Raw genomic sequence first — 26,546 nt, 5'->3', positions numbered from 1 at the left:
GGCAGGCGCTTTGCCGCTGAGCTAAATCCCCAGCCCCTGGTGTTTGTTTTCTTTTTGCCTAGTTTATTTATTGGAATAATGTTATGAATCCTCTTCTTTTCTGTTCTGTTCTGTTCTGTTCTGTTCTGTTCTTTCCTCTTTTTCTTTCTTTTCTTTCTTTGAGGCAGGGTCTCAGGTTGTACTGCAGGCTGGCTTTGAATTCATTGTGTAGTACAGCCTGGCCTCAAACTCATGGCAATCTTCCTGCCTCCTCCAACTCTTGAGTGCTGGGATTACAGCCATGCCCCACCATCTCGGGCTATTGTGAATTTTTCTAATCATTTGTATTGCATATTGTTAAATACTCAGGTTGTGGATATATATGCATCTTTATTCTTACATTCTGAGTTTTGGACTGTTTTTGTATCTTATTCACAGGTCTACCACAGTACCCAGGGAAGAATGAAAGTGACAATTGGTTTACCTACTCGTAAATAGTTCTTTCGAAGGTTTATTGTTTGAATTTGTACATAGGATGCATGGGGCTGGTTGATTCTTCGATTTCATTTTATCCTGTCTTTTGTGCTGATGAGTAGAATGGATAAATGATTCTAGTATCTTTCTTCTTAGATGAATTAAATTATGAATATTAGACTGTAATAGGCTTGCCTCATGTAGTTAATAGCACTCTTGTTAGAAGTGACCGCCTTCTCTCTACTCTTCCCCCGAGCTGCTTTCACTGTTAAAATATAGCTTAGAAAATGTTATTACTTAGGCAGCCGAGATCTTTCCAGTTGGAGCCATTGTGTGATTCAGCCAAATTTCATTATTTATAATGTTCTTCAAAATGTGAGTTTTAGTTGTGAATTTATAAATATATGTAAAGATTCCAAACTCCCTTTCTGTCATATCAGCTTAGTCATGGCTGATTGCTCTTGTACTAAAATGACCTGCCTCTTCTCTGTAGGAACAGTCAATTTAACTGAAAATGCTTGTTCTCTTAAACGACTTTTTCTGGTAATGCTAAAACTGAAGAGAAAGGCCATTTATGACTTACGTGATAGGGCTGAAAAAGCCAAGCTTTTACTTTCTTTTTAAGAATCTCAAATTATTAGCCAGGCATGGTGGCACATGCCTGTAATCCCAGCACTCTGGAGGCTGAGGCAGGAGGATTTTTGTGAATCCAAGGCCAGCTTGAACTGTGTAGTGAGACCCTGTCTCAAAAAGACAAAAAAATAAAAAGAAGCTCAAATTATTTTAGTTATATTATGTTAGTCTTTATCAATGCTTAAGGTTTATAATATTTAAGCTAAAAAAATCCTAAGTAGAAATACACATTTTACTTTTTTAAGAGAAAGATTTATCTGTCTCTTAGGTACGTACAATTTTTGTTAGCTTTTAAATGCTAGCAGGTGTCTTTCCTCATTAAGGGATTAGAAAATTACATGCAGTTCTTGCTGGTGCAACAAGCATTGAAGAGGAATTTGCTAAATACAGTGAATCTTACGGTGACTTTTGCTATTCAGAAAAACAGTTTTTTAACATATATTTGCTTAATGTGTTATGTCTATAAGTAATTATAAAATTGGAGGGGAGAAATAATTTGCTAATTTATCCTTTGAATAATGAATTAAGATGAATCTGGAGTTAGCATTTGTCAACATTGGGATTTCATCTTCATGGCTTTCTACCTATATGTATTGGGTGAGTTAATCGTTCAGTCTGTAAAGTGTGAACATAATAGTACTTGCCTCAAGCAGCTGTTGGTAGAATTTAACACAGGTATGTAGCAGAGTGCATGGTAGGGTGAAAAGTCAGCTCATTTTTGAAGAAAGGCCGATCTCACAAGTTTTTTTCTTGGTAATCAATTTGTTGGTAGGAAAAATTACACAGCTCTAAGGTTAATTTAGAAAGGAAAACCACATAAATACATTCCTGTAATAAAGAAAAAGTCTATTACCTTAGAATATGGTAAGTATAGTTGATTTGAGATGAGCAGCTCAAAATAATTTGGTTTGTATTTGCATAAACTTTTAAACCCTAAAAGGACTATTGATCTGTGTTTTAAGGAATAATATTTAAGCCCAGTTTACTGCTAAATTGCACCATATTGCTATCTTACCTAAACTTTTATGCTGAATAATTTTAATAATTTTAAATTTTATGATGTATTGTTGCTAATAAACTCCTCAGTATCTTTGCAGAGTTACTTGTTTACCTAAGCATAGGAACACTGGGCAGGTTCCTGCCTTCGGGGTCTTTGTGCTTTTTGCTCTTTGTGCCTCTCCCTGATCAGGGCCCAGCCTTGGGAGCTCTAGGCTCTGTCAGGGCTTTGCAGAAGGGGTCACATGCTTTTGAAGAACGTTGTTTTTCTCCTGTCTAAGATGTTCTTCTGTCTGATTGTGCTTGTTTTCCCTCTACCTGGTGTATGTTACACATTCATCTGATTTTAGAATCATTCTCCATTAGACTAATAGCTGTGGGTGGGAGGTTTATTCACCGCCGATGCTTCCAATGTGTGTGATACAGTGTAACGTTAATAAATGTGTTAATAGCATTAATAAGTGGGCTACTGTACACATTAGTAAATACTTGTTAAGTGATTATGTGTGTGCTTGGATCAGTGAGTACTTCATTGTAGAAAGAGAGCTTCCCTGGGTGTAGTGGCACTGTCTGTTATCCTAACACTCCGGCAGGCTGAGGCAGGAGAATCCCAGGTTTGAGCCCAACCTGGACACCTTAGTCGCTTAGTGAGACCTTTTGTGAAAAAATGAATGAATGAATGAATGAATGGACTGGGGATATTGCTCACTGCAAAGGCCCTGTCAGTCTCTAGTACTTAAAAGAAAGAGAAGAATGAGATCTTCAGAATTATACCTTGTCTCAGTCAGAAGATAGATTGTGATAGTCATAATCTACAAGGAAACATTTTCTATTCTTACAAACTTTAATTTGGAATGACTGTTGCGATATATAGTGAAAATTGAGCCCAAATGATGAATATGTTTCTCATTACCTTTTTTTTTGTTTGTTTGTTTGTTTTTTTCTGGTACCGGTAATCAAACTCACAACCTTGCACTTGCCAGGTAGGTGCTGTGCTGCTGAGCTAAATCCCCAGCCCCTCTCATTACCTTTTCATTTCATTTGTTATGGTTTGTTTTAAACTACCAAGCTTATTTTGTGAACTTTCTGGGTATGATAAAACTAGGAAATAATGTTTTGTAATGAAAATTGAGTTTTCTTTAGATAGTTTCAGCTCATGTCTTCATTTCACCACTATATTTTGAATTTTAGGCTGATCTAGTCTTTTGGTACAGCATTTTGTAGGACTATATTATTGCTGGTCTTTTGTCTTTGAGGAATATAAGCTGTAACTAATCAGGGGAGAGAAGATATTTGAAGAAGTGAGAGGTGTGTTAACTGGCACAGCTTGAATTTATGGACTGCTTTATGTTTCCCAAGGCTGTGGATCTTTCCATTGATGAGTCCAGCTTGACAGGTGAGACAACACCTTGTTCTAAGGTCACAGCTCCTCAGCCAGCTGCAACTAATGGCGATCTTGCATCAAGAAGTAACATTGCCTTCATGGGAACTCTGGTCAGGTGTGGCAAAGCAAAGGTAATGTTCTTCGTTTGGAAATAGCAGTTCATTTGTTTATAACTGGTTTCTCACATTTTTGACTATTATGTGTTTTATTTTTACCCCAAAATACTGTATATGACAAAAAGCAATTGAATTTACCCCTGGGCAACTTGAAATTGGGGAGAAGTTGTGTCCTTGGAATACATATATTTGAAATACACTGCCATTTACTGGATAATGAGTGGTCCTTTTTAAAGATAGAAACAGTTCATTACTAGCTAAATAAAATTTTTGTTACTATAGTACTGGCTATGATATACTGCCTGCATCCTGTTTACCTAATATTTGATTTCAACTGTTTTGTTTTTGGATTCTAAGACTTCAGTAGTAAGGCATCATTCAGTAGTATAGGCAGGAACAAGAGACTACATTAAATGTTTGTTTAGTGTAAGAAATATTTGAATTTCAGAAATATTAATAATACAGGCAAAAAATGGACCTCAGAATTGAGTCAGTAATAAGTTGGATGAAGTGTTTATTTCCGAGATTTACATTATAAAGTGTAAATACTAATTTAGTAACAAAAAATAAACTTAGGGAACCTTGGATATGTGTGTCAGGTCTGTAGATGAGAATATTCTGTAGGGAATTAATGGAGTTTGTTTATTTTATTTTTCTGGTTGAAAAAAGTGATTCCATGTGTATATGAATTTTCTTATTTATCCCCTTAGGGTATTGTCATTGGAACAGGAGAAAATTCTGAATTTGGGGAGGTTTTTAAAATGATGCAAGCAGAAGAAGTGAGTACTTAATATGTTAAGGTTATGTTTTTTCACATTTGAAATTCATCATGAGTTAGAAGAACATATTGTTGAATTCTTGTATGTACTTTGGAAAGCAGTATTCTGTTCAGAGTATCTCTCGGTTGTCCCTGCTTAGATACTTGCTGGAAAACCTGTAATGAGAAGGGCCTAAATTGTCATTGTTAGTATTCCACAAGATTTTGCTCTTTACTCATTATTTATAGTAGGATGAGGCTTATGGCCAACTTTTTTTTTTTTTTTTTTTTTAATTTTAAAGAGTAAAAGAAGGATAACATAGTAATAGAGGGATTAACCAAATTACAGACAAAGTGATAGGACATTCTCAATGGTTGTTATTTTGCCTATTGGCATCTTCAAGATAGTTTCTCAGGAAAACAAATAGACAAATAATAGTGAGTTACAGACAAAAATGGTAGGAAATTATCAATGGTTGTTGTACTATACTTTGGTTTCTTCAAAGTGGTTTCTAGGGAAAACAAATACAGCTATATTGAGTGATCAACCAAACAATCATTGACTATTCTCAATGGTTGTTGTCAAAAACACATAGTAATAAACATACATCCATTTACAAAATAGCATAGGGAACAATACAGACATTACAGAGTTTATGGATAGATTGGTAGGAAATCATCAATGGCTGCTGCAGTATATGTTGGCATTCTCAAAGTGGTTTCTTAGGAAAACAAAAGATATGCAAGAAAGATTCAACAAGTAGTTACAGTGTAAGGGTTGTGAAAAATAGTGGATTACCTCCTCATCAGTGACTCTGTTCACTGAGGTGTGACGGCTGGAAGGAAGGTCAGAACTGAAAAGAAGGACCGAGAGACCAACACCAGTGTCCAGCAACAGGCTGTTTACTTTTTCCTCTATAGTCATGATTACGCGGGGCTCCTCCTTGGACATAACGGTCTGGCTAGAGGGAGAAGGCAGAGTATGCCCTGGGTCCCTTCATTCCTGTTGTAGGAGGGGTCTGAGCTCTGGGGCCTTTGCTTCAAAGGGCAGTCCGACCTCTAGTGGTCATCTTTACAGTCAGGGCATGCCCCAGGGGGCTTCTTAGGGCAGTTCCTCTTGAGGTGGCCTGGCTTTTGACAGCAGTAGCAGATGGAGGTAGTCGACAAGTTCTACTTGGGGCCCTGAGAATCAGACTTAGGGTCTGTTTCTCTTAGTGCTGCAACAAAGGCAGCTGTTTTTCTTGGTCTCTTTGCTTTCTCTCCTTGGCCGCCTCCTCGTCACAGCTATAAAATACTGAGGATGCAGTTCTTACTGACATCTCAAGTGAGCTATCTGGGGCAAAAGCCATTTTTTGTAGCTTTTTTCTACTATTTGGGGCTGACTGAGTAATAAACTTACCTTTAAGAATAGTTTGTCCCTCTACTGAACTGGAATCGAGGGATAGGGCCAACTTTTTATAGAGACTATACATTGTAGAATTTGGCTGTGTGTGTGTGTGTGTGTGTGTGTGTGTGTGTGTGTGTGTGTGTATGTTGGGGCTTCCCGTGCATTAAGCTTGTGCTTTATCATGAGCTACACCCTTAGCCCTCCAAGGTTACTGTTTAGTGTTTTTACCTCTGAACAGATTTTCTACCAAAATTTTTAACTACCTGATTTCAAGTAAGGGGATGGGGAGTTTGGCAAATGAGATAATGTAGAAGATGTTTTTGGTTGAGAGTACTAAAGATACTTTAGTATCTTAGGGTTCTTTGGTTAAAATACTTTTTCTAATCATGTTTGCAGACACAGAAAGAGGAAAAGTTGAAAAGTGAAGTAGGTGATGATATGGAAATACTAGAGAATAGATTTTTTTCTCAGTGGGACACATAGACTAGATTTTCCAGATGTTTGTGGTTTTTAAAATTGAGAGTTTTGACTTTGGCACTATTCAAAATCTAAGCTTCAGTTCCTGCAGTGAAGGTTGATATATTCACATGAGGGAGTTGTGTGTTTGACTTAAGAATACATGTATCAAGCTCCTTAGCAGAGTCCCGAGCACTTGGTCAAGCGTATTCAGTTAGGTAATTGTGGTGATGCTCTTCTCCGATTTGCACAGGCACCAAAAACCCCTCTGCAGAAGAGCATGGACCTCTTGGGAAAACAGCTTTCCTTTTACTCCTTTGGTATAATAGGTAAGAGAAGAGTGAGTATGTGTATATTACATTTTTACATGGGTTTTATTTTTGAGTGTGAAAGATGCTATTTTAGTTCTGTTTGCTCTTCTATAAGCTTAATAGTTTTTTAAAAAAAATTATGAAGCCATTTGTTTTTTCTATAAAGAAACAAAATGGAACTCTGTAAATCCTAGAATCAAACAGCATTTCTGTGAACATTTGCGTGTCTTTCTAATCTTACTCAAAATGTGATAATAATGTTTTATGTTCTGCTTTTATTTTTGTTTCACACATTTCATCATAAACATTAGATGCTCACCTTAGGTAAACAGATTTAGAGGTTATATATTTCATTTTGTAAATCTATAATCAGATACCTTTTTAGACATTACTGTACATTTCTTAAAAAATTTTTACTCACAATAATAATCCTGAAGTATAGATATCTTAGAGTAAACATTGCTTATTTCTTTTGGATAGATTTTTAGAAGCAGTATTATTGAGCCAAAGGGTATCTTTATAATTGTAATATTTTTTGTCAACTTTGAGTGTTGACATTAACATCACAAGTGAAAAATAGTAATGGAGCTGAAGCCCTTGTCACGTGTGTGCTGACTTTTTTAGTTTTGATTTGTCCATGGTTTATTTTATCTCTTTTTTTTTTTTTTGTCACTTAAGTCAGCTTGTAGCAGCTGTTGATATAAATAGGATTTACTCTTTTAGCTGCTTAAGTTATAACTATTTTCCTCCCAATTTTAATATTGTCTTTGAGGGACAGATAATAAACTTGGTAGGAGGGAGATGCATGCAGTTGAAACGTTCTCTTTCCTGTGATTGTTATAGGTTTGTGACACATTATAAGCATCTTTGGAATTGGTACAAATACATATTGTATCTTAACCATTTTTACTTTCCCTCTCCTCTGAGTCTCATCTTCCTCCTCTTCCATCTCATTGTCCCCTTCCCATCTCCGCAAAGTCTACCTCCACTTCGTGAATTGTGAGTTTCCTTTAGCACATTTGTGCCTATATCTCTGCAGTTAAGGTTTCTGTCATTGTTCTATTCATAAGGATTCTCCCAGTTCTGTGTTTATAAGAACATTAAATATTGTTCTTTCTTTTTCCCTCTTTTTTGAAACAGTGTCTCACTCTGTAGTCCAAGGTGGCCTTGAACTCACTAGATAGTCTAAGATGGCCTCAGAATTAATGGCAATCCTTATGCCTAAACCTTCTTTTTCCCTCTTTTTTCCCTTTTTTCTTTCTTTTACTTTCTCTTTCTTGTACTGGATCTTAAACCTAGAAAGGTGCACATGCTCTACCATTGGGCCATAGCTCTAACCTATCATATATGTAGTTTTAATTAGATGATTTATTTTTAAGTTTTTAAAACTATACAGCTAGAGGAAGAGCTCTAACTTTTGAGGTTTTCTTTTTTTTTTTTGTTTTGAGTCTGAGTCTCACTGTAGTTCAGGCTGGTTTAGAACTCCCTTATGCAGCCCAGGTTGGCCTTGAACTCACGGCAGTTTTTGTGGCTCAGCCTCCCACCTGCTGGGATTACAGGCATGTGCCACCACACTTTACTGAGTTTTATCTTTTTTTACTCAAAAATTAATTATGCTAATATCACTGGTTTTATAATCCATTTTTTATTAACTGAATTGTAATGATGTCTTTATCATTTGTGAAACAAATTATTAATTTTAGAAACTTTATTTTCTTAATTCTCCCACCATATTATTTTAATTAATGTAGCTATCTTAATGTTTGATAGTCATTAGTAGAATTTTAAAGCAATATTTCTCTTAGGTAATTTTAGTGAAATTCTTTAAGTATCAATTCCTCATTTATGGTGATCTGTTGTTATTATGAACATGACAAGTTTTTCTTATCTGATGTATATATTCTCATGGCTCCTTTGATTATTGGTATTTATAGAAATTTTATATTGAGTTTGGTAAATTGAAGGGTATCCTAACCAATTAAATCTTTCTAGTTTATATTAACACAGTACTATAAAACATCTCAAATTTAATGATAAATATGTTTCAAGTTTATGATAATCTGTTTTTCCTTTAGTATAATACATTGGGTATAATTTTTCTTGTCAGCGTGATCTGTGGAATAGGATGAGGGTCAAGATCTAGATCAGGACTTAGCAAATGTTTTTTCTGAATAACTCAATAGTAGTTATTTTAGGTGTGTAGTTTATACAGTCTTTGTTGGAAATGCTGAGTTTGCCATCAGCATGAAATAACCACAGACAGGTGGAGACAAATGGGTGTGGCTGTCTTCCATTAAACTTTATTTACAAAAATAGACAGTAGATCCACAGAGTATAGCTTGCTGACCCCTGGTATAATTTATGGTCAGAATTTCTTTTTATTAGGATAGTTTTTAAGGTAGGATTTTAGAGGCTCACTGTCTGGATTATTATTGTTATGCAGAGGTGGAAAAAGCTTGTTTTAAATGTTTGTATTGGTACAGTCTCGAGCTTGCTTTGCGAAACCGCTGATAAATCTGTGTTGTTTTTTTTTCCTCGCAAACCTGGATGTACAGCCTTTGTCCCCTTTTTTTATAAAGATAAAATGTTAAAGCAGGGAGTATAGTTTGTTATTTGCCATCTGCCTGTCTGCCTAGGTGCTAGTACTGGTAATGGAGCCCTTGGCCTCACATGTGCTGCACAAGCACTCTATTTCAGTCTTTATCTTTTTTTAAGGTAGTGTTTTGTTAGGTTACCCAGGTTGTACTTGAGCTTGTCTTTTTTGTTTGTTTGTTTGTTTGTTTGTTTTTGAGACAGGGTCTCTTCTGTGTAGTTCAGGCTGGCCAAAAACATCAGTCCTCCTGCCTCAGCCTCCCTAGTGCTGGGAATACAGGTGTGTGCCAGCACTTCTGGTTTGAACTTGTGATCCATATGTCTCAGCCTCCTGAGTAGTTAAGATGGCAAGCATATGCCAGCACAGCTAGTTTAAAATGTAAATACCATAAAAGTAGTAATTTGTAAATGTTAATTCAGTTTTTAGGCACTAAGTAAGATGCGTCACTCTTTGGGATAGGTTCTAAGTCTTCTTCCATATGCAGTATGAAAACAGGTGATGTCTAGATACTGATTCATGAAAATAAAACTATAATATTTATTTTTGCAGAGTTGATAGTAAATAGAAAGCCTGTATGTTTTATAGGTCTCTCGTTTTTTATTGGATTGCGTGAAAATGTTGATAATGTTTCCTGGAACTATCAGTTACTGGTTGGAGGGTGGGTAGGGGCTGCGGCAGCCGGATGTGAAGCCGTGTTACGCATGTGCACAGCACTGACTTTTAACCAGTGTCAGCTTTAATCTTCCTTTGGATAGACTTCTGTAAAGTCTTCTGATCGTGATTCTTTGTGTTGCCTTTCCTATCATGTAAAGTCTTCCGATTGTGATTCTATGTGTTGCCTTTCCTATCATGTAAAGTCTTCTGATTGTGATTTGATGTGTTCCTCTTCCTATCAAGAGACCTTGTGGACACTCTTACCTGTCACTCTGCCCCTTTTAGATGGTTGTACGGAAAAGAGAAACATGCTTGATTCTGTTCTAGGTGTCATCATGCTGGTTGGCTGGTTACTGGGAAAGGACATCCTGGAGATGTTCACTATCAGTGTGAGGTAAGTCCTTGCACTTGGTTCATGAGTGGGGTGTCTAGTAGAGATGCTGTAGAGTCATTATGGGAGGTCAGTGGTATACAGAGCCCATAGGAGTGTACGATCTCTGCAGAGGTAACTTTAAATCCATACATCGAAGTAGTTCTAGGAAAATGAAACTCTGAATATATGGCAGTGAAGAAAACCCATATAGATGTCTGAACTTACTAACCCGCTATTACATTTCATATATAAATAACAACAATTGTTAAATGGGAAACTAGCAGCATCAAAGAGAAAGGCCACAGGGACAAAATTGAATAATCATTCTCTGAGGAAAAAGAATTTAAGAGATGAAAGTTGAATTAAAAAACAAAACAGAAAATACAGTGCCTATTTTTTAGAACCTTCTCGCATCTATGATAGTTAAGACAGATTGTTCTAGCACATGATCAGAGAACAGTGTTTCTGGAAATTAATATTATGATTACTGAAATTAAAAATTTAATTATAGGACTGTTTTATAAAATTGAAGAGGTCTCCTAACAGTAAATATATAAAGTAGGATGAAATAAAATTACCAAGAAGAATAATTTCAGAAAATAGTATTTCTAATTAGTGTGAGTTTCACAGACAGGCAAAAAGAAATTGTATAAGAAATAATACAAATGAATAGTTTCTCAAACCAAAGCAAAAGTGCATCTTTATACAGTAGCTTGAAAAGATTCACCCAACAGGGTAAAAGGAACTCTAACCTGTGCATATCATTGTATGTGTGAAAGAAGTTGGTCATATACAGACAAAGGAAATTTAGACTGTCATTAGACTTCTCACTAGCAACAGTTAGCAGAACAGGTCTTTTAAGCATTCTGTCTTGCCCTGAACATAGCTGAACAAGTTCAAGTGTCCCTCTTTTGAGGGAGTTCTTTTAATGGCATGTACAGCGATTCACTCAAGTACAGGAGATGAGATTAACCTTATGAGAACAGGAGCAACCCTGCATTAAAGTTAACCTCATGTTCCCTGAGAGCCAATGTCTCTGAAACAAACTGTTCACGATACACTTATAGTTAGAAGAGTCACGATATTCAGGAAATGCAAAGCCACAACCACCTATAATATGATTGATTCTCCCAGTCCAGAGACAGTGGGAACTCTTTATCGTAAGTAGTGTTGCCTGCCAACATACTTGACATACTGTTTTGCCTGGTTACGAGGGGATCAGAGCTAGAGAATTAACCAAATACAGAAAGAAAAATATTTTATTAACTCTTCATCTGTGGCAACATCAGATTACACTAGGTGGCAGTGGTGCAGAGATACCAGGGTATGGTGGAAAAGTGACTATAAATGTCTGTAGATTATACCTGGACAGAGTATCAGTCCGATTAATTACAAATAGGGAAGCAAATACTCAGAATATTTTTTTCTGACTTATGCTTGTATGAATTCCAGCAAAGTAAGGGTGAAAGCATAAGTGATGATGTGCGGATAGTATGAAAGGGTAAACCTCACCTAAGCACCTTAAGCAAAAGAAGTCCTAGATGGCATCTTGGTAGTAGGCCTAGGAAGCTAAAGTCCAAATATTAGAACAAAAGCCAATATATTTCAAAAAGGAAAGTTGAATAGGTTTTAAGCAGTAGGTAGACTGAATAAGAAATTATATATGTATTAAAATGATTATAAAAGTAAGAAAGCAGATGATGGGGTTGCCTGGAATATTGATGTAATAAAATGAAGTCATCATCATTCTGTTATCCTTTAGTTTTCTTATTGTATTACTCAAAATATCAACTCATTTAAGAAAGTGTGAAATGTCTGGAGACAGTCTGTGTAGAGCTTTTCTGTGGTTGTAGCATTCACTGAACAAAGGTGAAAATTTTTAATTTTTATTTTCTACAAAATGGCAGAAAGAATAATTGTTAGAGAAAACTTCATAGTTTTTAGACAAATCAGAAGGTGAATGCAGAGAGCTAGGTAGAAGCTCAGTAAGTTGCAGTGATATGGGTAGAGCTAATCATGTAATTGAAAGCTCAAGTCTGTGAGTCCTTGGGTGATGACACTAAATTTTCTCAGAACACTTGAATTGATGAGTGAACAGTGTATTTTTAAGGGCAAAAGAAAAGAAATAGACATTCGACAGCAAGACTTTACCACATGGGGTGTTGTAGTTACTTTTCTTGTCACTGAGACACAATAGGACACACACAAGTTAGAGGAGGAGCGGGTTATTTTCACTTGCATTTGTGGAGACTTCCATCCATAGTCCCCTGGCCTCAGGGTGGGGGCATGGCATAGGAGAAATGGTTTGCCGCAGGTAGGCTGAAGGCAGGAGGCAGTGGCTTTCCTTCTTTGATTCCCTTTTCCTTCCACTAGGTTACAAGGCTATTGGTTGGTGGTAGTCACACGCAGGGTGGGTCTTCTGTCTTCAGTAAAGCCATTGAGCCACACCCAGAACTATGCCAGAGCAATCTAGTTGCTCACAGTTATGATCCAGCCACCTCCCAAAAGCCATACCTATGAGCGCGTCAGGCTTTGAGGGGACATAGATATAAGCCATAACACAGTATTTTCCAGCAAGAATCTAGACCATCTGTTTTTGGTACCAGGATGTATACTGGGATTCTTTCTTCTTTTATGATGCTTATTTAACCAAAATTTACCTTGTACTATTTGTATGTAAGTGGAGAAATGCTGAAGGCTGGTATGAATGTAAGGGTGATTAAAAGGAAATAGATCATGCAGAAATGGAAAAATTGGTGAGATTCACCATTGTAATTGGTGTTTATAAATCTAAAATAATAAATTTTTAAATTTAAGAGACAGAACTACCTTCTTTTAACAAAGTTATCAGCCATCCGTGTTTTGAGTGTTGCTTTTTGACAACAAATGCAAAAAGTAGAAACAGAAGGTAAATTAGAGCTTGTTAGAGATGCGTTTTGAAATCTGGAATCTGTATTACCAAGACCAGTGTGTTTCAGGTTCATTAATGACTGTTGATGTGCAGTTAGTTGCAGTCAGGGACTGTTATCCATTTCAGATTTAAGCATTTTCAAAACCAGGAATTGATTTGGATTAAAATTAAAATTTCTGATACTGCTTTTCACAATTTGTTCATTCCTTTATAAATAATTTGTAAAAATACTGTAAGAGATTTAAAGTTTTGTTGGATGTAGATTATATGTCATGCTATGACATATATGTCATGATTATATGGCACATCTGCTTTTGTAGGTACAGTAAGGGTTAGTAGAAGCACAAGAGACTTGCATTTGAACTAGAGTATTCTCTTAGAGTTGTTCAAGGAAGAGAAGGAAGTATTAAATGATAGCACATTTGTCTTAATGTTTCAGTGTATACTGTTTAGTCGGCTTTAGAAATGTTGACTGCTTTCTGCTTTAGAATCTACTTGTAAACAAAGCATGAAAAGGTTAATTTTTTTTTTTTTTGGTTTTTCTCTGGTACCGGGAACCGAACTCACGACCTTGCACTTGCCAGGCAGGCGCTTTGCCGCTGAGCTAAATCCCCAGCCCCTGAAAAGGTTAATTTTAAATGATTTAAATTAGAGCAATCTAAGAAAAAGTAGGTGATAGAAATTAGGGAATAGAAGCACCAGAGGGAAGAGTGGTGATGAAGGGTAGGGGTGCTTATTACCTCCTTATCTGCAGTAGAGTCAGGAGGTAACACTTGGAATGGAACAAAGAAATAATGTATTTTTTTGTTGTTAAATTGCAAAAGAAAATAGGGAATTTAAAAAATGTGGTAGAATACATATATTCTGTAAAATTTAATATTTTAAAGTGCATAGTTCAGTGGAATTAAGACATTCACAATGTTTTACAACCATTTATTATCCCAAAAGGAAATCTTGTGCACATAAGGTAGTCACTCTTTGTTCTCCCCTTTCTGCAGTACTAATCTACTTTTTGTCTCTTGGGATTTGCTTGTTCTAAGTATTTCATATGAGTGGAATCATGTTTACAGTATTGTGTGGTCTTACGTCTGGTTTCCCTTACTTAATATGTGTAAGGATCGCCTGTGTTGGAACATGTATTAGTACTTGATTTCTTTTTGTGGCTGAATAATATTCCATTGTATCGATATCAAAGCTTTCCATTCATCACTTGATGGGTATTTGGCCTACTTCTCTCTTTTGGCCATTGTGGATAGTGCTGCTGCCTCAAACATTGACGCCTGCCCTCCTTCCCTCGTTCCTTCTCCCCTTCCTTCCGGTCTTCCTTTCTTCTCCCTCCTTCCCCTCTCTCCCTTTTTTCTTTCCTCCCTCCCTTGTTCTCTCTTTTTTTCCCTACAGTGTTGAGATTGAATCGAGGGCCTCACACATGCTATGCAAATGCTTTACTACTGAGCTATACCCCCAGCTCCACAGGTTTTTCTTTTAACATCTGTTCTTACCAGATGTTATAGGTGAGGAAACTAAGCTGTACAGGTAGATTAATAAGTAGCCAGTAGCCAGGGTCACATGAGTAAAAGGTAGTGAAGCTAGGTATGATATATATCAAGGCCATTTGATGTCAACACCTATGTTTTTTAACCATTTTGCTTAATCTAGCACTGCTAGGTGTCCAGTAAATCAGCTTTATTACCTTTGAGAAATAATTTTTAGGAGTTGAATATTTTGCTTTTAATTAGTCTTGATGTAGCACACAATTCAAACTGTTGCTGTGGTTAGTTTTTAACTTGCATTTTAATACTGTGTATGTGTTGATTATAGTTTGGCTGTAGCAGCAATTCCCGAAGGTCTTCCCATTGTGGTCACGGTGACATTAGCCCTTGGTGTTATGAGAATGGTGAAGAAAAGAGCTATTGTGAAGAAGCTCCCTATTGTTGAAACTCTGGGTGAGTGTGCTGCTAAATCAACTCAGGCAGTGACACTTCAGTTCCCATCAGCAGCAAGTCCTCTTCGGATTTTACAGTTTTTGTTTTAAAGAGCTTTGCACAGTGGTGTTTGGCTTATGGTGGTGTTGGATATGGTTTTACACACCACCAAAAAAGGCAGTTAAAAACTCATGTCTCTGAGGAGAATATTTACCCATTATGGAAGTTCTGATGCATAAGTCATCTTTAAAAATCTGTATGCCAAGTGAAGTATTGGAATAAAATTAATAGAATGCTTTTATTTTCACATCCACAGGAAAATAATTGATAATTATAGATCCCAAAATGTCATATTCAAGTTGAATTTGATTATAAGAACAGCAGATATGTATATAGTAGTTATCATGTAACATAACCTTATCCATGATATGTTGTGAGACTTAAAAAAAAAAAAACTTACGCTATCCATAAATGTAGTAAATATAAATTCTAGTTTGTATTTTAATATGGAGAAGAAAAAATACTTTGGGAAATCCTGACTGAAGGACTTATGTGGGTTTATATATAGGAATCCTTCAAACTTTATTGAAAATGTATTCTATAGAATCATAAGACTAAAATGGAGTAGCTTTGTGGAAAGTAAAGGAAAAGCAAACATCTAATTTTTATTTTTAATTTCAGAAACGATATTATGATGAAGAAAGCATAATATGAGAAATTAATCTAAAATTATCAATGCTTGGTTTCTATAAAATTCAGAGACTAGGACAGGATTCCAGTCTATTTTTACATCGACTTATATTTCTCCCTAATTCTTTTTGGTGACACATCATGATTTGTCGTTCAGGCTGCTGTAACGTGATTTGTTCAGATAAAACTGGAACATTGACGAAGAATGAAATGACTGTCACTCACATATTTACTTCAGATGGTCTGCATGCTGAGGTATTCGCTAGCATTTTTTTCTTTAAAACAGCAATATACTTTTGTTAAAAAGCTGTTTACCATTTGTAACCATTCCAATATTTTACCTTCAAAAGGATTTTAAATTTGCAGCAGAATTATTTCTGTTCCGCATGACTGTGCCAAGTCTTTGTCTCATGCTGGTTGTATACTTTTCATTTCAGAAATTTCGATTCCTTCTTGATAACTCTGTTTCAGTCACTCTTACGTCCATCCACCACCACACCCCCTAGTTTTGACCTTTTAAATAACATCCCAGCCAACTGTTTCATAGCCAGCATCCTGAGTCTGTGCCACCATCAGCTCTCAGCTGGCCTCCTGATAAAGCCTCTGGACTTGTCACTTTTACCTGTTCTCGATACCTACACTTTATGCAGTTGAAAGATTTTTTCCCAGAGTCAGAATTTGAGCATGTTAGTCCTTAAGTTAAAATACTTCAGTGGCTTTGCATTGGAACCAGGATCCTGAACTATGCTCTCTTAAGATTTTATGTACCCCCCTACCCCGCTTCCTCTAGAGCCAATAGACATGCTTTCCAGTTCTTACATTATGACAGAATTCCTCCCAGGACCTTTGTTGCTCTTGTCACTGCTTAAGATAGTTTGATAATCTCTTCATCTTTTGCTCATCAATTGCAGCCCTTCTTCAGAAAAGCTTTGTTGATTACTCAGAACTGGTGCTATATAGTATATATTATCATATTTCATAGCTCTTGTCACAGATGAAATTTTCTGTTCCTTATGCTGATTTGTAAGAACAGGAAGTATGTTGATGAGTAAAGGGACTACATCACAGTAATAAACATTTGAATGAATGAACCACTTTATTTTAAAATTATACGCTGAAAATACCAGTTTGTATTGGTGTTCCACAGTTCTTACTGAAGTTGTTTGAGGACAGGCTGCAGCCCTCATCTTTGCAAGAATTTTGACTGGGATATCCTTAACCTTATGGCTGGGCACAGTGTCCTTAAGTGTATTCATGTCTAAGTGGCTGAGTCAGTGTTAGACATGTTGACAGAAGTTGCATCTGTGTTTTATTTTAGTCCATTTTACATAAGCCTTAAAATGATACAGTTGATATTAGGGTATAAGTTTGGTCAGGGATACCCACAGCTATGTTCATGAGTATGTCCTTTTGTGATACCGGAAGAAAAACAAAAACAAAAAAAACAAAAACAAAAACAAATGAATATGTCCTTCTTTCAGAAGGGGTTTCTTGTGCTAATGTAATCCAGGTATGTAAAGTAGGATATTAGTTTCTTTTTTGTAGTCCATCATTTTTTATGTCAAATATTGACTGTTATTTTCTGTTACATGTTTTTCTTTTAAACAGATGTTGCTTTTGTAGGACCATACTGTAAATGCCATGATGTAGAACGTGAGAGGAGTGCATATGGCTCAGGGTAGTTTTTGTTTTTATAAGTCCCGTCTGCTGTTTGTGTTATTGACCCCACTTTCTGTTCCCTAGGTTACTGGAGTTGGCTATAATCAGTTTGGGGAAGTGATTGTTGATGGTGATGTTGTTCATGGATTCTATAACCCAGCTGTGAGCAGAATTGTGGAGGTGAGTACTTCATTCTCCAAGAAGGTAGTTTCCTCCACAGTGATGGAGATACCGTGATGGGCTCATGTTTGTGTGTGTTTCCCTTAGGCGGGCTGTGTATGCAATGATGCTGTGATTAGGAACAACACCCTAATGGGGAAGCCTACGGAAGGAGCTTTAATTGCTCTCGCCATGAAGGTACGTGCCCGCTGCTTTCCTTGTGTTACCTCACAACAGATGATGTGAAGCCATAAATTCCAGCATTACTAGATTTCAGGTAATGAGAGAAAAAAACTCAGAATATTTCATTGTTTTTACTGCCCTTTGGAAAACAGTTTTATTCAACAGAGCTATTTCAGTATAACCTTCTTCCTTACATGCAAGATACAAATTAATGACCATTGATGGATTTCTTCTTAGAAAGAAATGTTGTTCTTCTCTAATATTGAGACCTGCATGTGAAAAGTCTTATAAATGTGTCCAGTTGCTGATTAATACTAAGTTTCAAATGAGTATGTGCTCGCTTGGGCAGCGCATACACTAAATGAGTAAAGGGCAGTATGCATTATTATTTCCATGTGAAGTTGTTAATGCATCTATGAAAATTACCTTTCTCTCATCTGCCCTTTGCCCCCTTCGTCAGCATCTCGAAATGAGCGTCAGATTGAGATTGTGCTGGGAGAAGGGACTGCTGTTCTCCATAACTTCTCCTCCGTCCTAGCCTGTGTTGGTTTTTGTTTATTTTTCAGTTTTTATCTTTTATTTGTGCACGTTTATAGAACATAATCTTTACATTCCTTGTAGGGAGTTTGTCGTGTGCATGACACATCTTGATTTTTTTTTTCATCTCCCCGTATAATTTGCAAAAGATCTGTCTGCCTATTTTCTATTATCTGTCTCTTATTCTGCTCTTTATATATATTTTAGGTTTTTCATATAAGAGAAACCATGTGATATTTAGGGTTATGTGTCTGGTTCATTTCACTTAACATTTGTGTTAGTGAGAAACCTAGATGTCTACTCTGCCATATTCAGAAGAAGAATAACTGCCTACTTTTGGGGAATAGTTTGAGAAAACTTCAAGACTTACGAGAAGCAGGATGCATCTAAATAAGATTACTGGACGTGAAAGCCAATACAAAATTACAAGTTATTAAAATGTTTAATTTCCTGAAATCTATAGTTTTAAAACATAAATGTTGATTTTCATTTATCACTTGGTTTTCTTACAGCTAAAAAGCATAGTATAGCTTTTAAAAAGATGCTCAATGAATCAGATATCAAATACTTTCTATGCTGTACTTAACAAGATAAAGTGGTACCTTGGTTCATGAACTTGATTCTTTCCATGATTCTGGTTTCAGATGACCAGAATGAATCACACTCAATGGTTAGGTTCAGTATTTACTTAATGGGGAAATTTGATTTGGTTCTCATCCAGCTCAGCTTGCAACCAGAATCATGGAGAGAATTGAGTTGATGAACTGAAGTACCATTTATTAGCTTCTTAGATTAAGTGTGAAACCACTTTTTTATAGGCAGAGAATTGCACTATAGTTAGGAAGTTAATACTAACATCTTGGAACAAGTGAAATGCAGACCAAGACATTACATCTTGAACACTGAGCCACATATAAGGACAACGCAGATGCAGAGATGGAGCTGGGATTTAAGGGGTAGGATGAGTTTGAGATAAACTAGAGCAAGAACTAGAATAAAAGCACAGAGGAATAAGTAAGCATATAGTGGATTATGGTTAACCTGGATAACTTGGAAAGATTAAGTACTGTAGGCTGTATATAGTGGATTTCTATAGGACCTTTGAATACCAAGGAGAGTCTGAAGCTACTGTAAACAAACAATAAACTAGATTTTCGAGTAGTATAAAAATACTGTTGGGCACTTGTAAGAAGAGTCAAATGGCATTGCAAAGCAGGACAGCTGTGTGACTTTAGTTGTAGCCAGGATATAAAATGAATAGGGGGTAAAGTACTAGGATGTTGACAACAAGTGGGATAGATTTGAGCCCATAAGAAGTGTAGGATTGAATCTGAAACTTGTCCTGATTATAAAAGGTCTGGCTCAGGATTGGTTCAGTGCCTGTATTTATTTATATCTTGCTGCTTTCCAGAATTTGAGCTGGTAAATTAACATAGCCAGCATTAAAGGCTTGGTGCAGGTGCCATAACTTAGACTATGTCTATGCACTCAAGCTTTTGTGTTGAAAATGTAAGCTGCTAGGTATAGACGGAGCATTGCTATTTTTTCACCATTATTTGAAAAATAATTTGGGTATCTCTAATCCACCAAGCTATAAGCTGTGACCTTTGTTATTTGTTGAAGGAGAAAATCATGATATGATGGTTCTAATCAACGTAATTTTCTGCCTTATAGATGGGTCTTGATGGACTTCAACAAGACTATATCAGAAAAGCTGAATACCCTTTTAGCTCTGAGCAAAAGTGGATGGCTGTTAAGTGTGTACACCGAACACAGCAGGTATCTTTCTTTTTAGAGACTATGGTATTTATATCCTGTTCACCTTAGGTGACTAGCTTTTTGCTTACTCTCTGCAATTAATCACTGTGCATAGTAAAGTATGTGTTTAAATATTCCGTTAATAGTGCACTCACGTCTTGTTATTTGTATGATCTCTGTGATGCTCTTTTTCTCTTAGAATCCGTACATATATTTAGTTTTGTGGTGTGAGCAGACAGTTTAAAGAAGTTGTAGCCTGACCTCAAGTCTGTTAGAGCTTGTGACAGTAGGTTCTCTGTGTTTTTTATTCTTGTTGACAGTTCATGCCACCTCTACTGACTGTGTTGTCAACCTATGCTCTTTAACTGAAGGAATGTCTTAATTTCAGAACCAATGAAAACACATTACTTTGTTTAAAGTGTTCTCCAAATACTGTATATTTAATCCATGTTGACTGATCAGTTTACAAACACTAAATCATGTGCAACCATTTTGCTACCATCTTGTTCCTGGTATTTCAGAAAGTTTTAAAGTTTGTTTAATGAGTTCTGAATTATCCACAGTATATAATTCTATTTCATCATTATAATTATAATTTCATTCCTATTTACTGTTACCAGTTTAAACTTAAACTTCCTAATCCCCCTCAAAATACTCCCCTTGCTTTAAACATTCTTATCCCATTGTTCTTGGCAGTGTGTCCTCCATGGTAATAACTTTTTTAAAACTTAAATACTCACTGTATTTTTTGATCACAAGAAAATACAGATTTTTGATCGATCTGTCTCACCCCTTATAAGCCATTACACAATGCCACAAAATTATGTGTCACATGTAATAATAAATGATTTGACTTTTTAGCAGTCCTAAATGCTATTTCATGGGAGTTATGCATGGAAGATTGAATAGTCTCAGCTGCAGGAGTGGTGGACAGGGAGTGGCAGAGTGGAAGTTTGGAAATAGTTATGTGATTCTTCTTCCTAGCCAGTGAAACAGACAAAACCCAAAGCACGGATGTGACTCAGGATATGGAAGAGGGCAGCCTGACACAGATAAGGCAAACTTCCCAATTTAAAAATAACCCTAGTAGCTCAAATAGTTTGTTTTTAGAGGATTTTTGTTTGAATATAACACTACAGTTTTATCTCTTCTCTCTCTGGACCTAGCCAAAATCACAGCAAGGAATAAAAGATAATTCATAAGTACCTTTGAAGTCAGGGAGTAAGACACAAGGTAAATATAGGAGAGAAAGTTGAATTTTGAGTGAAGAACCAATAGAATTCTCCCCAGTAGCTTAACTGTTTTCTTAGGCCAGACCATTCATGTTCCTTTACCCCTGTGGAATGTCAGAAATCTGATCTTGAGAACAGAAGTAGAGGGCAGGGCTCAGGTTTAAGACTGAAAGCAGAATGATTAAGGATAAGTCACTTTCCTCAAGGATAAACCTCTAGGCCTTAACTCCACATGTGTCTTAGAACATGTGTAGGCAGTCATCTCTTTACCTTCATTGTCTGTGTCAGAATATTGCACAGTTTTAGAAGAGCTAACTGGGAGTTCTCAGTAGTAAGGACACCCCGCCCAAGCCTTAAGTTTTTTGGAAGAACTTAGCTAATGCTGCACTTCATCACCTACCAGCAAGATCTGCTGTACTGGTTGATTAGCTCTGCCAATACCATAGAGATTTTAGTCCTCTAGTTGTTTTACTCTTGAACGTAAGTGGACAGCCAGGGATTGTTAGAAGCTTTCAGAAAGTCTTCAATGTGAAAAAAAATGGACCAGACTAATGGAGATGGGGGTCTCAGAGAAACAAAAGTAATGCTGGGTACTGAAGAAAGTTTTCAGAGACCATAAAGAAAAGACAACAAAAGTACTTTCCATAGGATATTTATCAAATAAGGAATCTAGCAGAAAGAGGTAGACAGCATAAGATACAGGGTACACGGAGCGTTGTCTGACATGCCTGTAGCTTTAGCCCTCTGGGAGGCTGAGCCAGGAGGATCCCAAGTTGAACCTAACTGGACAACTTAGTAAGATTGTCTCAAAATATTTAAAAAGGAGTGGGTTGGGGAGGTAACTCAGTGTGAAGGCTCCATATTTAATCCTCAGAGGGGCGGTGGAATAGTGGAGAGGAGCAAAGGTTTAAGAATTAAAGCAACTTATTTATATTTTCTCCTGTTGTAGCAGTGACCCTGAAAGATAAGTGAGAAAAGCTTTCAAGATGGCACCAAGTTTATTTCCAGCTAAACTTAGTAAATGTGGTGATAAAATAAAAATGTGTATCCCGTACTGCCTCCCTTTTAAAGAAAGATACTGGTAGATAATAAAGCAAGGGAAAGGCTTAGAACCCAGTGAGGACAGCGATGAAGGGGAAGTTCCTGATACCTAGGTATAGTGTGTTTAAAAATCAGCCAAGTCAAATTAGAAAAGGAAAAGAAAAGGCTGAAGGAGGGAGGTTTCCAGTAAAAATAGGGAAATGATAGCACACCCACTCATTTGATCACGTGAGAATTATCACAAGATTTTATATCACGTAGGCGTTTGAGAAGAATGAATGAGAGATAGAGATAAAACTAAGCCAATAGAAAAGGTAGTTTTATTTGCTACAAAATAAAAGTTTATTTTTACAGAAGGCAAAACCTGAACAGGAAGGAAGTATGGAGAATGGGCCATGAAAACAATAGCATGTGTTGCTGCCTTCCTGCCCCCAGAGAGGCTGCTCACTTAGTTACCTGGCAACCCTGGCATGTGAGTCTCAGTATGCACCCAGCCAGTCACAGCCAGGGTACAGGAGGAGCAGAGTAAGCACTGGTCCTTACATTTCCTTTGAAAGTGGCACAAGTACTTCTCACGGGGAGGAGTGTTGTGTGATAGGGAAATACATTTCCACCTGCAAGGAAAGGTAAGATGTTTGCACACCACTCTGGTGACCACCGCTTGGCTCAACAAGGAGGAATCATAGTGTAAACAGAGTACTGATACATTTTGGGGGGAGGGTGGAGAAAATTATAGAACTTGATTGAAAGATATTAAAAGACCTAAATAGATGGAGAGCTACCATATTAATTGCTCAGAAGACTTAAACATGTGACAGGCTCATCGAATTAATCCGTAAATTCAATATAAATACAGTCAAAAATTTCAACATCTTTTATTGGAATTTGACTCATTAATCTAAGTCTAGAACTTGTTTGGAAGAACAAATGAGTATAGTAGCCAAGATACTCCTAAGAAAAATTTGATAGTAATGTTGGAAGTGGGACTAGTGGATCAACATTGTGGTCAGACGTGGCAGCATCTTGGTTTTTAGTGAGACCTTCTTCTAAAACTGTAGTAAGTAGGACTGTGTAGTGCTGCCATTGGGTTAGTACTGCCATCAGCAGAACCACGATGACACAGAAACTAGATTTAGCAGAGTCGGTGTTACAGGTCAGTGGGGAGAAGATAACCTTTCAGTAAATGGTGCGGGAACTACCTTATCCATAAAGAAAAAATATCAAGTTGAATTTCTGTCTTACACTTTTCACAAAAATCAGTTCAGAAAAGACTAAAGACAAATGTAAACAGCAAAACTATAATACGTTTTACAAGGCAGTAAAAAATGTCTTTAGATTTGGGGTAAGAAGCAATCTTCCCTTCAAGCCAACTTGTATACAGCTTTAGAAGATCTTTATCTAAAAAAGTTACTTCTAGTAAGATGTGGGAAGCGACCTACAGCATTTTACAACTGACGGACTCCTTCCCCCAAAAGTCGTGTAAAGGTCAGCAAAGCCTTTTGTAGCTTTGAACAGGAGAAGTTTAAGAGGGGCTGGTATGCCAAGAGCCTTCTATTTTTCTGGGACTGGACCGAGAAGAATCTGTATTTATCAGGGTTGTTCCTATCCTTGCTGGGATCTGCTTTCCCCTTTTCCCTTTGAGCAGCTTCTTGGCTTTCTTTTCAGCCTTTTTAGGCCTGGGCTGTGGTCTTGGAGGGGTAGGCTTGAGCAGACAACTATGCTGATGCCCTCTTCTGTAATCTTTCATGTTTATCTCCTTTTGCCTTTCTCTGAGGCATGGCGGCAGCAGTGCGTGGCAGGCAGTTTGCCAGTCCATGGGGTACTTCTGTCTTCCTCATCTACTCCTGGGAAGAGTTCATCCCCTTCCATCTCACTCCAAAATGTGTTTCTCAGCCTCCCTTCTGATGTGGGAGTACTCAGTCTGTTTCCTGAATTTGGTCTTCAAGTTTGGTCTCTTATAGCCTGTCCCATTGGTGGTGGTGGGGTAATTTTCATGTCAGAGACCTGTAAAAAAGTACTAATATATTGAAGGAACAAATCCAGGATACCTAAGGCTGATAGGAGATATGACAGGACTTCCCACAAAAGTATTCGACTGACCCAGTTAACTTGGAAGTGTACCGTGGCAGGAAGTGGGAAGCAAGCTTTGATTTTAAATAAGAAGCTGCCAATGACTTTTCTCAAGTGTCCACAGTAGCCATGGGGACTTCCTGTCCCCATGGGGCCTTGATCTCTTGGACTCCAACCTGTGGAACTGGCCTTTCCTGGGACTCACTCCCAGAGCACAGGAGATACGGAGATGATTCTGGAAATGTGGAGCCAAGGCAGCCCACTCATGACCACGGCCATACTGTAGATAGTCCCAGGCACATGGAAGGGAGGATCTGACTCCAGACCCCGTTTCCTACCTGAGTCCTGTGGTGTAGATGGGGCCTGGGGATCTCGATGCCATGCCATTGCCCTTGGTCTGGACAGGGCTGCATAGACTCCAGGACAACGAACGCTGGCAGAGCTGGCACTGCTGGGATCCAGAATACTGACAAACTACTTTAACTAGATCATAAAGATTATGAAAAAAAAAAAAAAAAGAGTGTGAGAGGTGGAGTAGGTCACAACACACAGTGTATGAGATCCGCAGTTGAAGGATTAGCAGTGTAAATGTTATAAACGTGGGAGTAGAGTGGCAACAGGTAATGGAGTTAAAATTGATTTGTCTCTGTGAACTGTAGGACTAGAGAAGTATTAGGTAGGGACTTGCTGGTTTTCATTTGTCAGCTTTTGAATATTACCTTTTGTTGTGTTGTGGTTCTTTTGGTGCCAGGCATTGAACCCAGGGCTTTGCCCAATTACATAGAGGTTGTGAGAATTAGGTGGGACCATAGTGTGGTAGAGGTACATACAGATACATAGATAGTAGTGAATAAGGACCAGGAACTACTGCTTATGGCTGAAGTTAGGTCCCTTTTCTTTTCATTGCATTGAGATGAGACTCTTCCCAAATCCGAGTGCCTAAGTCAGGGCTGAGCATAGCACTGTCTTCAGTGTGCGGGAGGTGGGGCAAATGGTGTTTTCTGTAGAAGGTGCAGAACACCCCCCATACGAGTTTTGATCTTCAGGATTTGATGCCACTCAGACTTCCCTGGGGATTGTGACAAATGCATGTCACTTGTTTTGGGACTCCAATAGTGGATATATACAAAGTGAAGTTAAACTTTTATTTGGTATATCTTTCTTCTTAGGACAGACCAGAGATTTGTTTTATGAAGGGTGCCTATGAACAGGTGATTAAATACTGTACTACATACCACAGCAAAGGGCAGTCCTTGACCCTTACGCAGCAGCAGAGAGATCTGTACCAGCAGGAGAAGGCGCGCATGGGCTCGGCAGGACTCAGAGGTAAGGGCAAGTCAGCATAATCCCTGGGGTGGAAAGGAGGAGTCTTCTTTTAATTACAGATAGTCCATACTTCACAGTCAAGCTGTCTCACTCTAGATCTAGGCTTTATAGAACTTTTGTGGTTTTTGAGCTGTTGGTGCTTTTGTTGACTGATGGCAAAAACTGGAAAGCCAAGAATATCCCCGAACAGGAACTCTCTGGTTCTTACACACCTGCATGGTCTCTGAGTAGGTGGTAGAGATTTTATTTTAAACAAGTTTATTTTCTGAGAAGGGAGATGGTAAAGGTGAAATGATACTATTTTTTCCTAATTTGGTCACTTTGTCTCAGTAGTTAATAGAACTAAAGAAGTTGCCTAAAAACAGAAGTCTTAAATCTCTGATTTGTCCTTGAAGGTGAGGCGGCTGCTGCCTTGGTCCTTGTCCACCGTTCTTTCTCGTGGCGCTCACCAGGAGGGTGGACAAGTGCCCAGAGACATTGCTGTCAGTAGCAGTGGACCTGTGGCACGTGTGCGGTTTTTCTATTAAGACAAAAGATGTTAAAGTATGAGTTATTTTTTTTCTGAACTAAAATCTCAGTAGTCAAACTGAATTGTGGTGTTGGTGCTTTGCAGTAAATGCATGCCTTTTGTGTTGCTGTTTGAGGATTTGTCTCTGAGAGGTTTGCCATCAGTGGTTGGTGTGTATGTTGCTGCCTGGATAGTGACTGAGAAGGGAGAGGGAGGGAGGCGCTGCCTGACACCACACATTGGGCCACTTCTAGAATTCAGGACAGGCCCGTTACTACACCTGCTGCTTGTCTTCTGTCTTGTGCAGAGTTCATGTAGTTTTGTAGTCTCAAAAAAATAGAAAGAGTTGGATTCCTCTTCGAATTGTAATGAAATAGAAGTCAAATACTATACCTCCTGGGGGAAAGGAAAAATTACTTGAAAATGTTATTTGTGGT

At 37.5% G+C, this 26,546-nt stretch overlaps 1 protein-coding gene across 3 annotated transcripts in view; it reads left to right on the top strand.

Annotated features, from left to right (window-relative positions):
• Atp2c1 (ATPase, Ca++ transporting, type 2C, member 1) overlaps positions 1 to 26,546 on the top strand; it is a 137,133-nt gene that overhangs the window by 72,882 nt on the left and 37,705 nt on the right. For all 3 annotated transcript variants that reach the window (XM_013505734.1, XM_005406844.2, XM_013505732.1), the window contains exons 8-17: positions 3,442 to 3,597; positions 4,293 to 4,361; positions 6,436 to 6,511; positions 10,068 to 10,134; positions 14,843 to 14,967; positions 15,794 to 15,891; positions 17,380 to 17,475; positions 17,563 to 17,652; positions 19,849 to 19,953; positions 25,445 to 25,601. In XM_013505734.1, the coding sequence (XP_013361188.1) occupies positions 3,442 to 3,597; positions 4,293 to 4,361; positions 6,436 to 6,511; positions 10,068 to 10,134; positions 14,843 to 14,967; positions 15,794 to 15,891; positions 17,380 to 17,475; positions 17,563 to 17,652; positions 19,849 to 19,953; positions 25,445 to 25,601 (1,039 nt within the window). The remainder of the gene's footprint in view (positions 1 to 3,441; positions 3,598 to 4,292; positions 4,362 to 6,435; positions 6,512 to 10,067; positions 10,135 to 14,842; positions 14,968 to 15,793; positions 15,892 to 17,379; positions 17,476 to 17,562; positions 17,653 to 19,848; positions 19,954 to 25,444; positions 25,602 to 26,546) is intronic.

This window comes from Chinchilla lanigera, unplaced genomic scaffold, assembly GCF_000276665.1.
Source record: "Chinchilla lanigera isolate Chin_1 unplaced genomic scaffold, ChiLan1.0 scaffold00100, whole genome shotgun sequence".
Taxonomy (NCBI): domain Eukaryota; kingdom Metazoa; phylum Chordata; class Mammalia; order Rodentia; family Chinchillidae; genus Chinchilla; species Chinchilla lanigera.
This window is presented reverse-complemented; position numbering and strand designations above follow the sequence as displayed.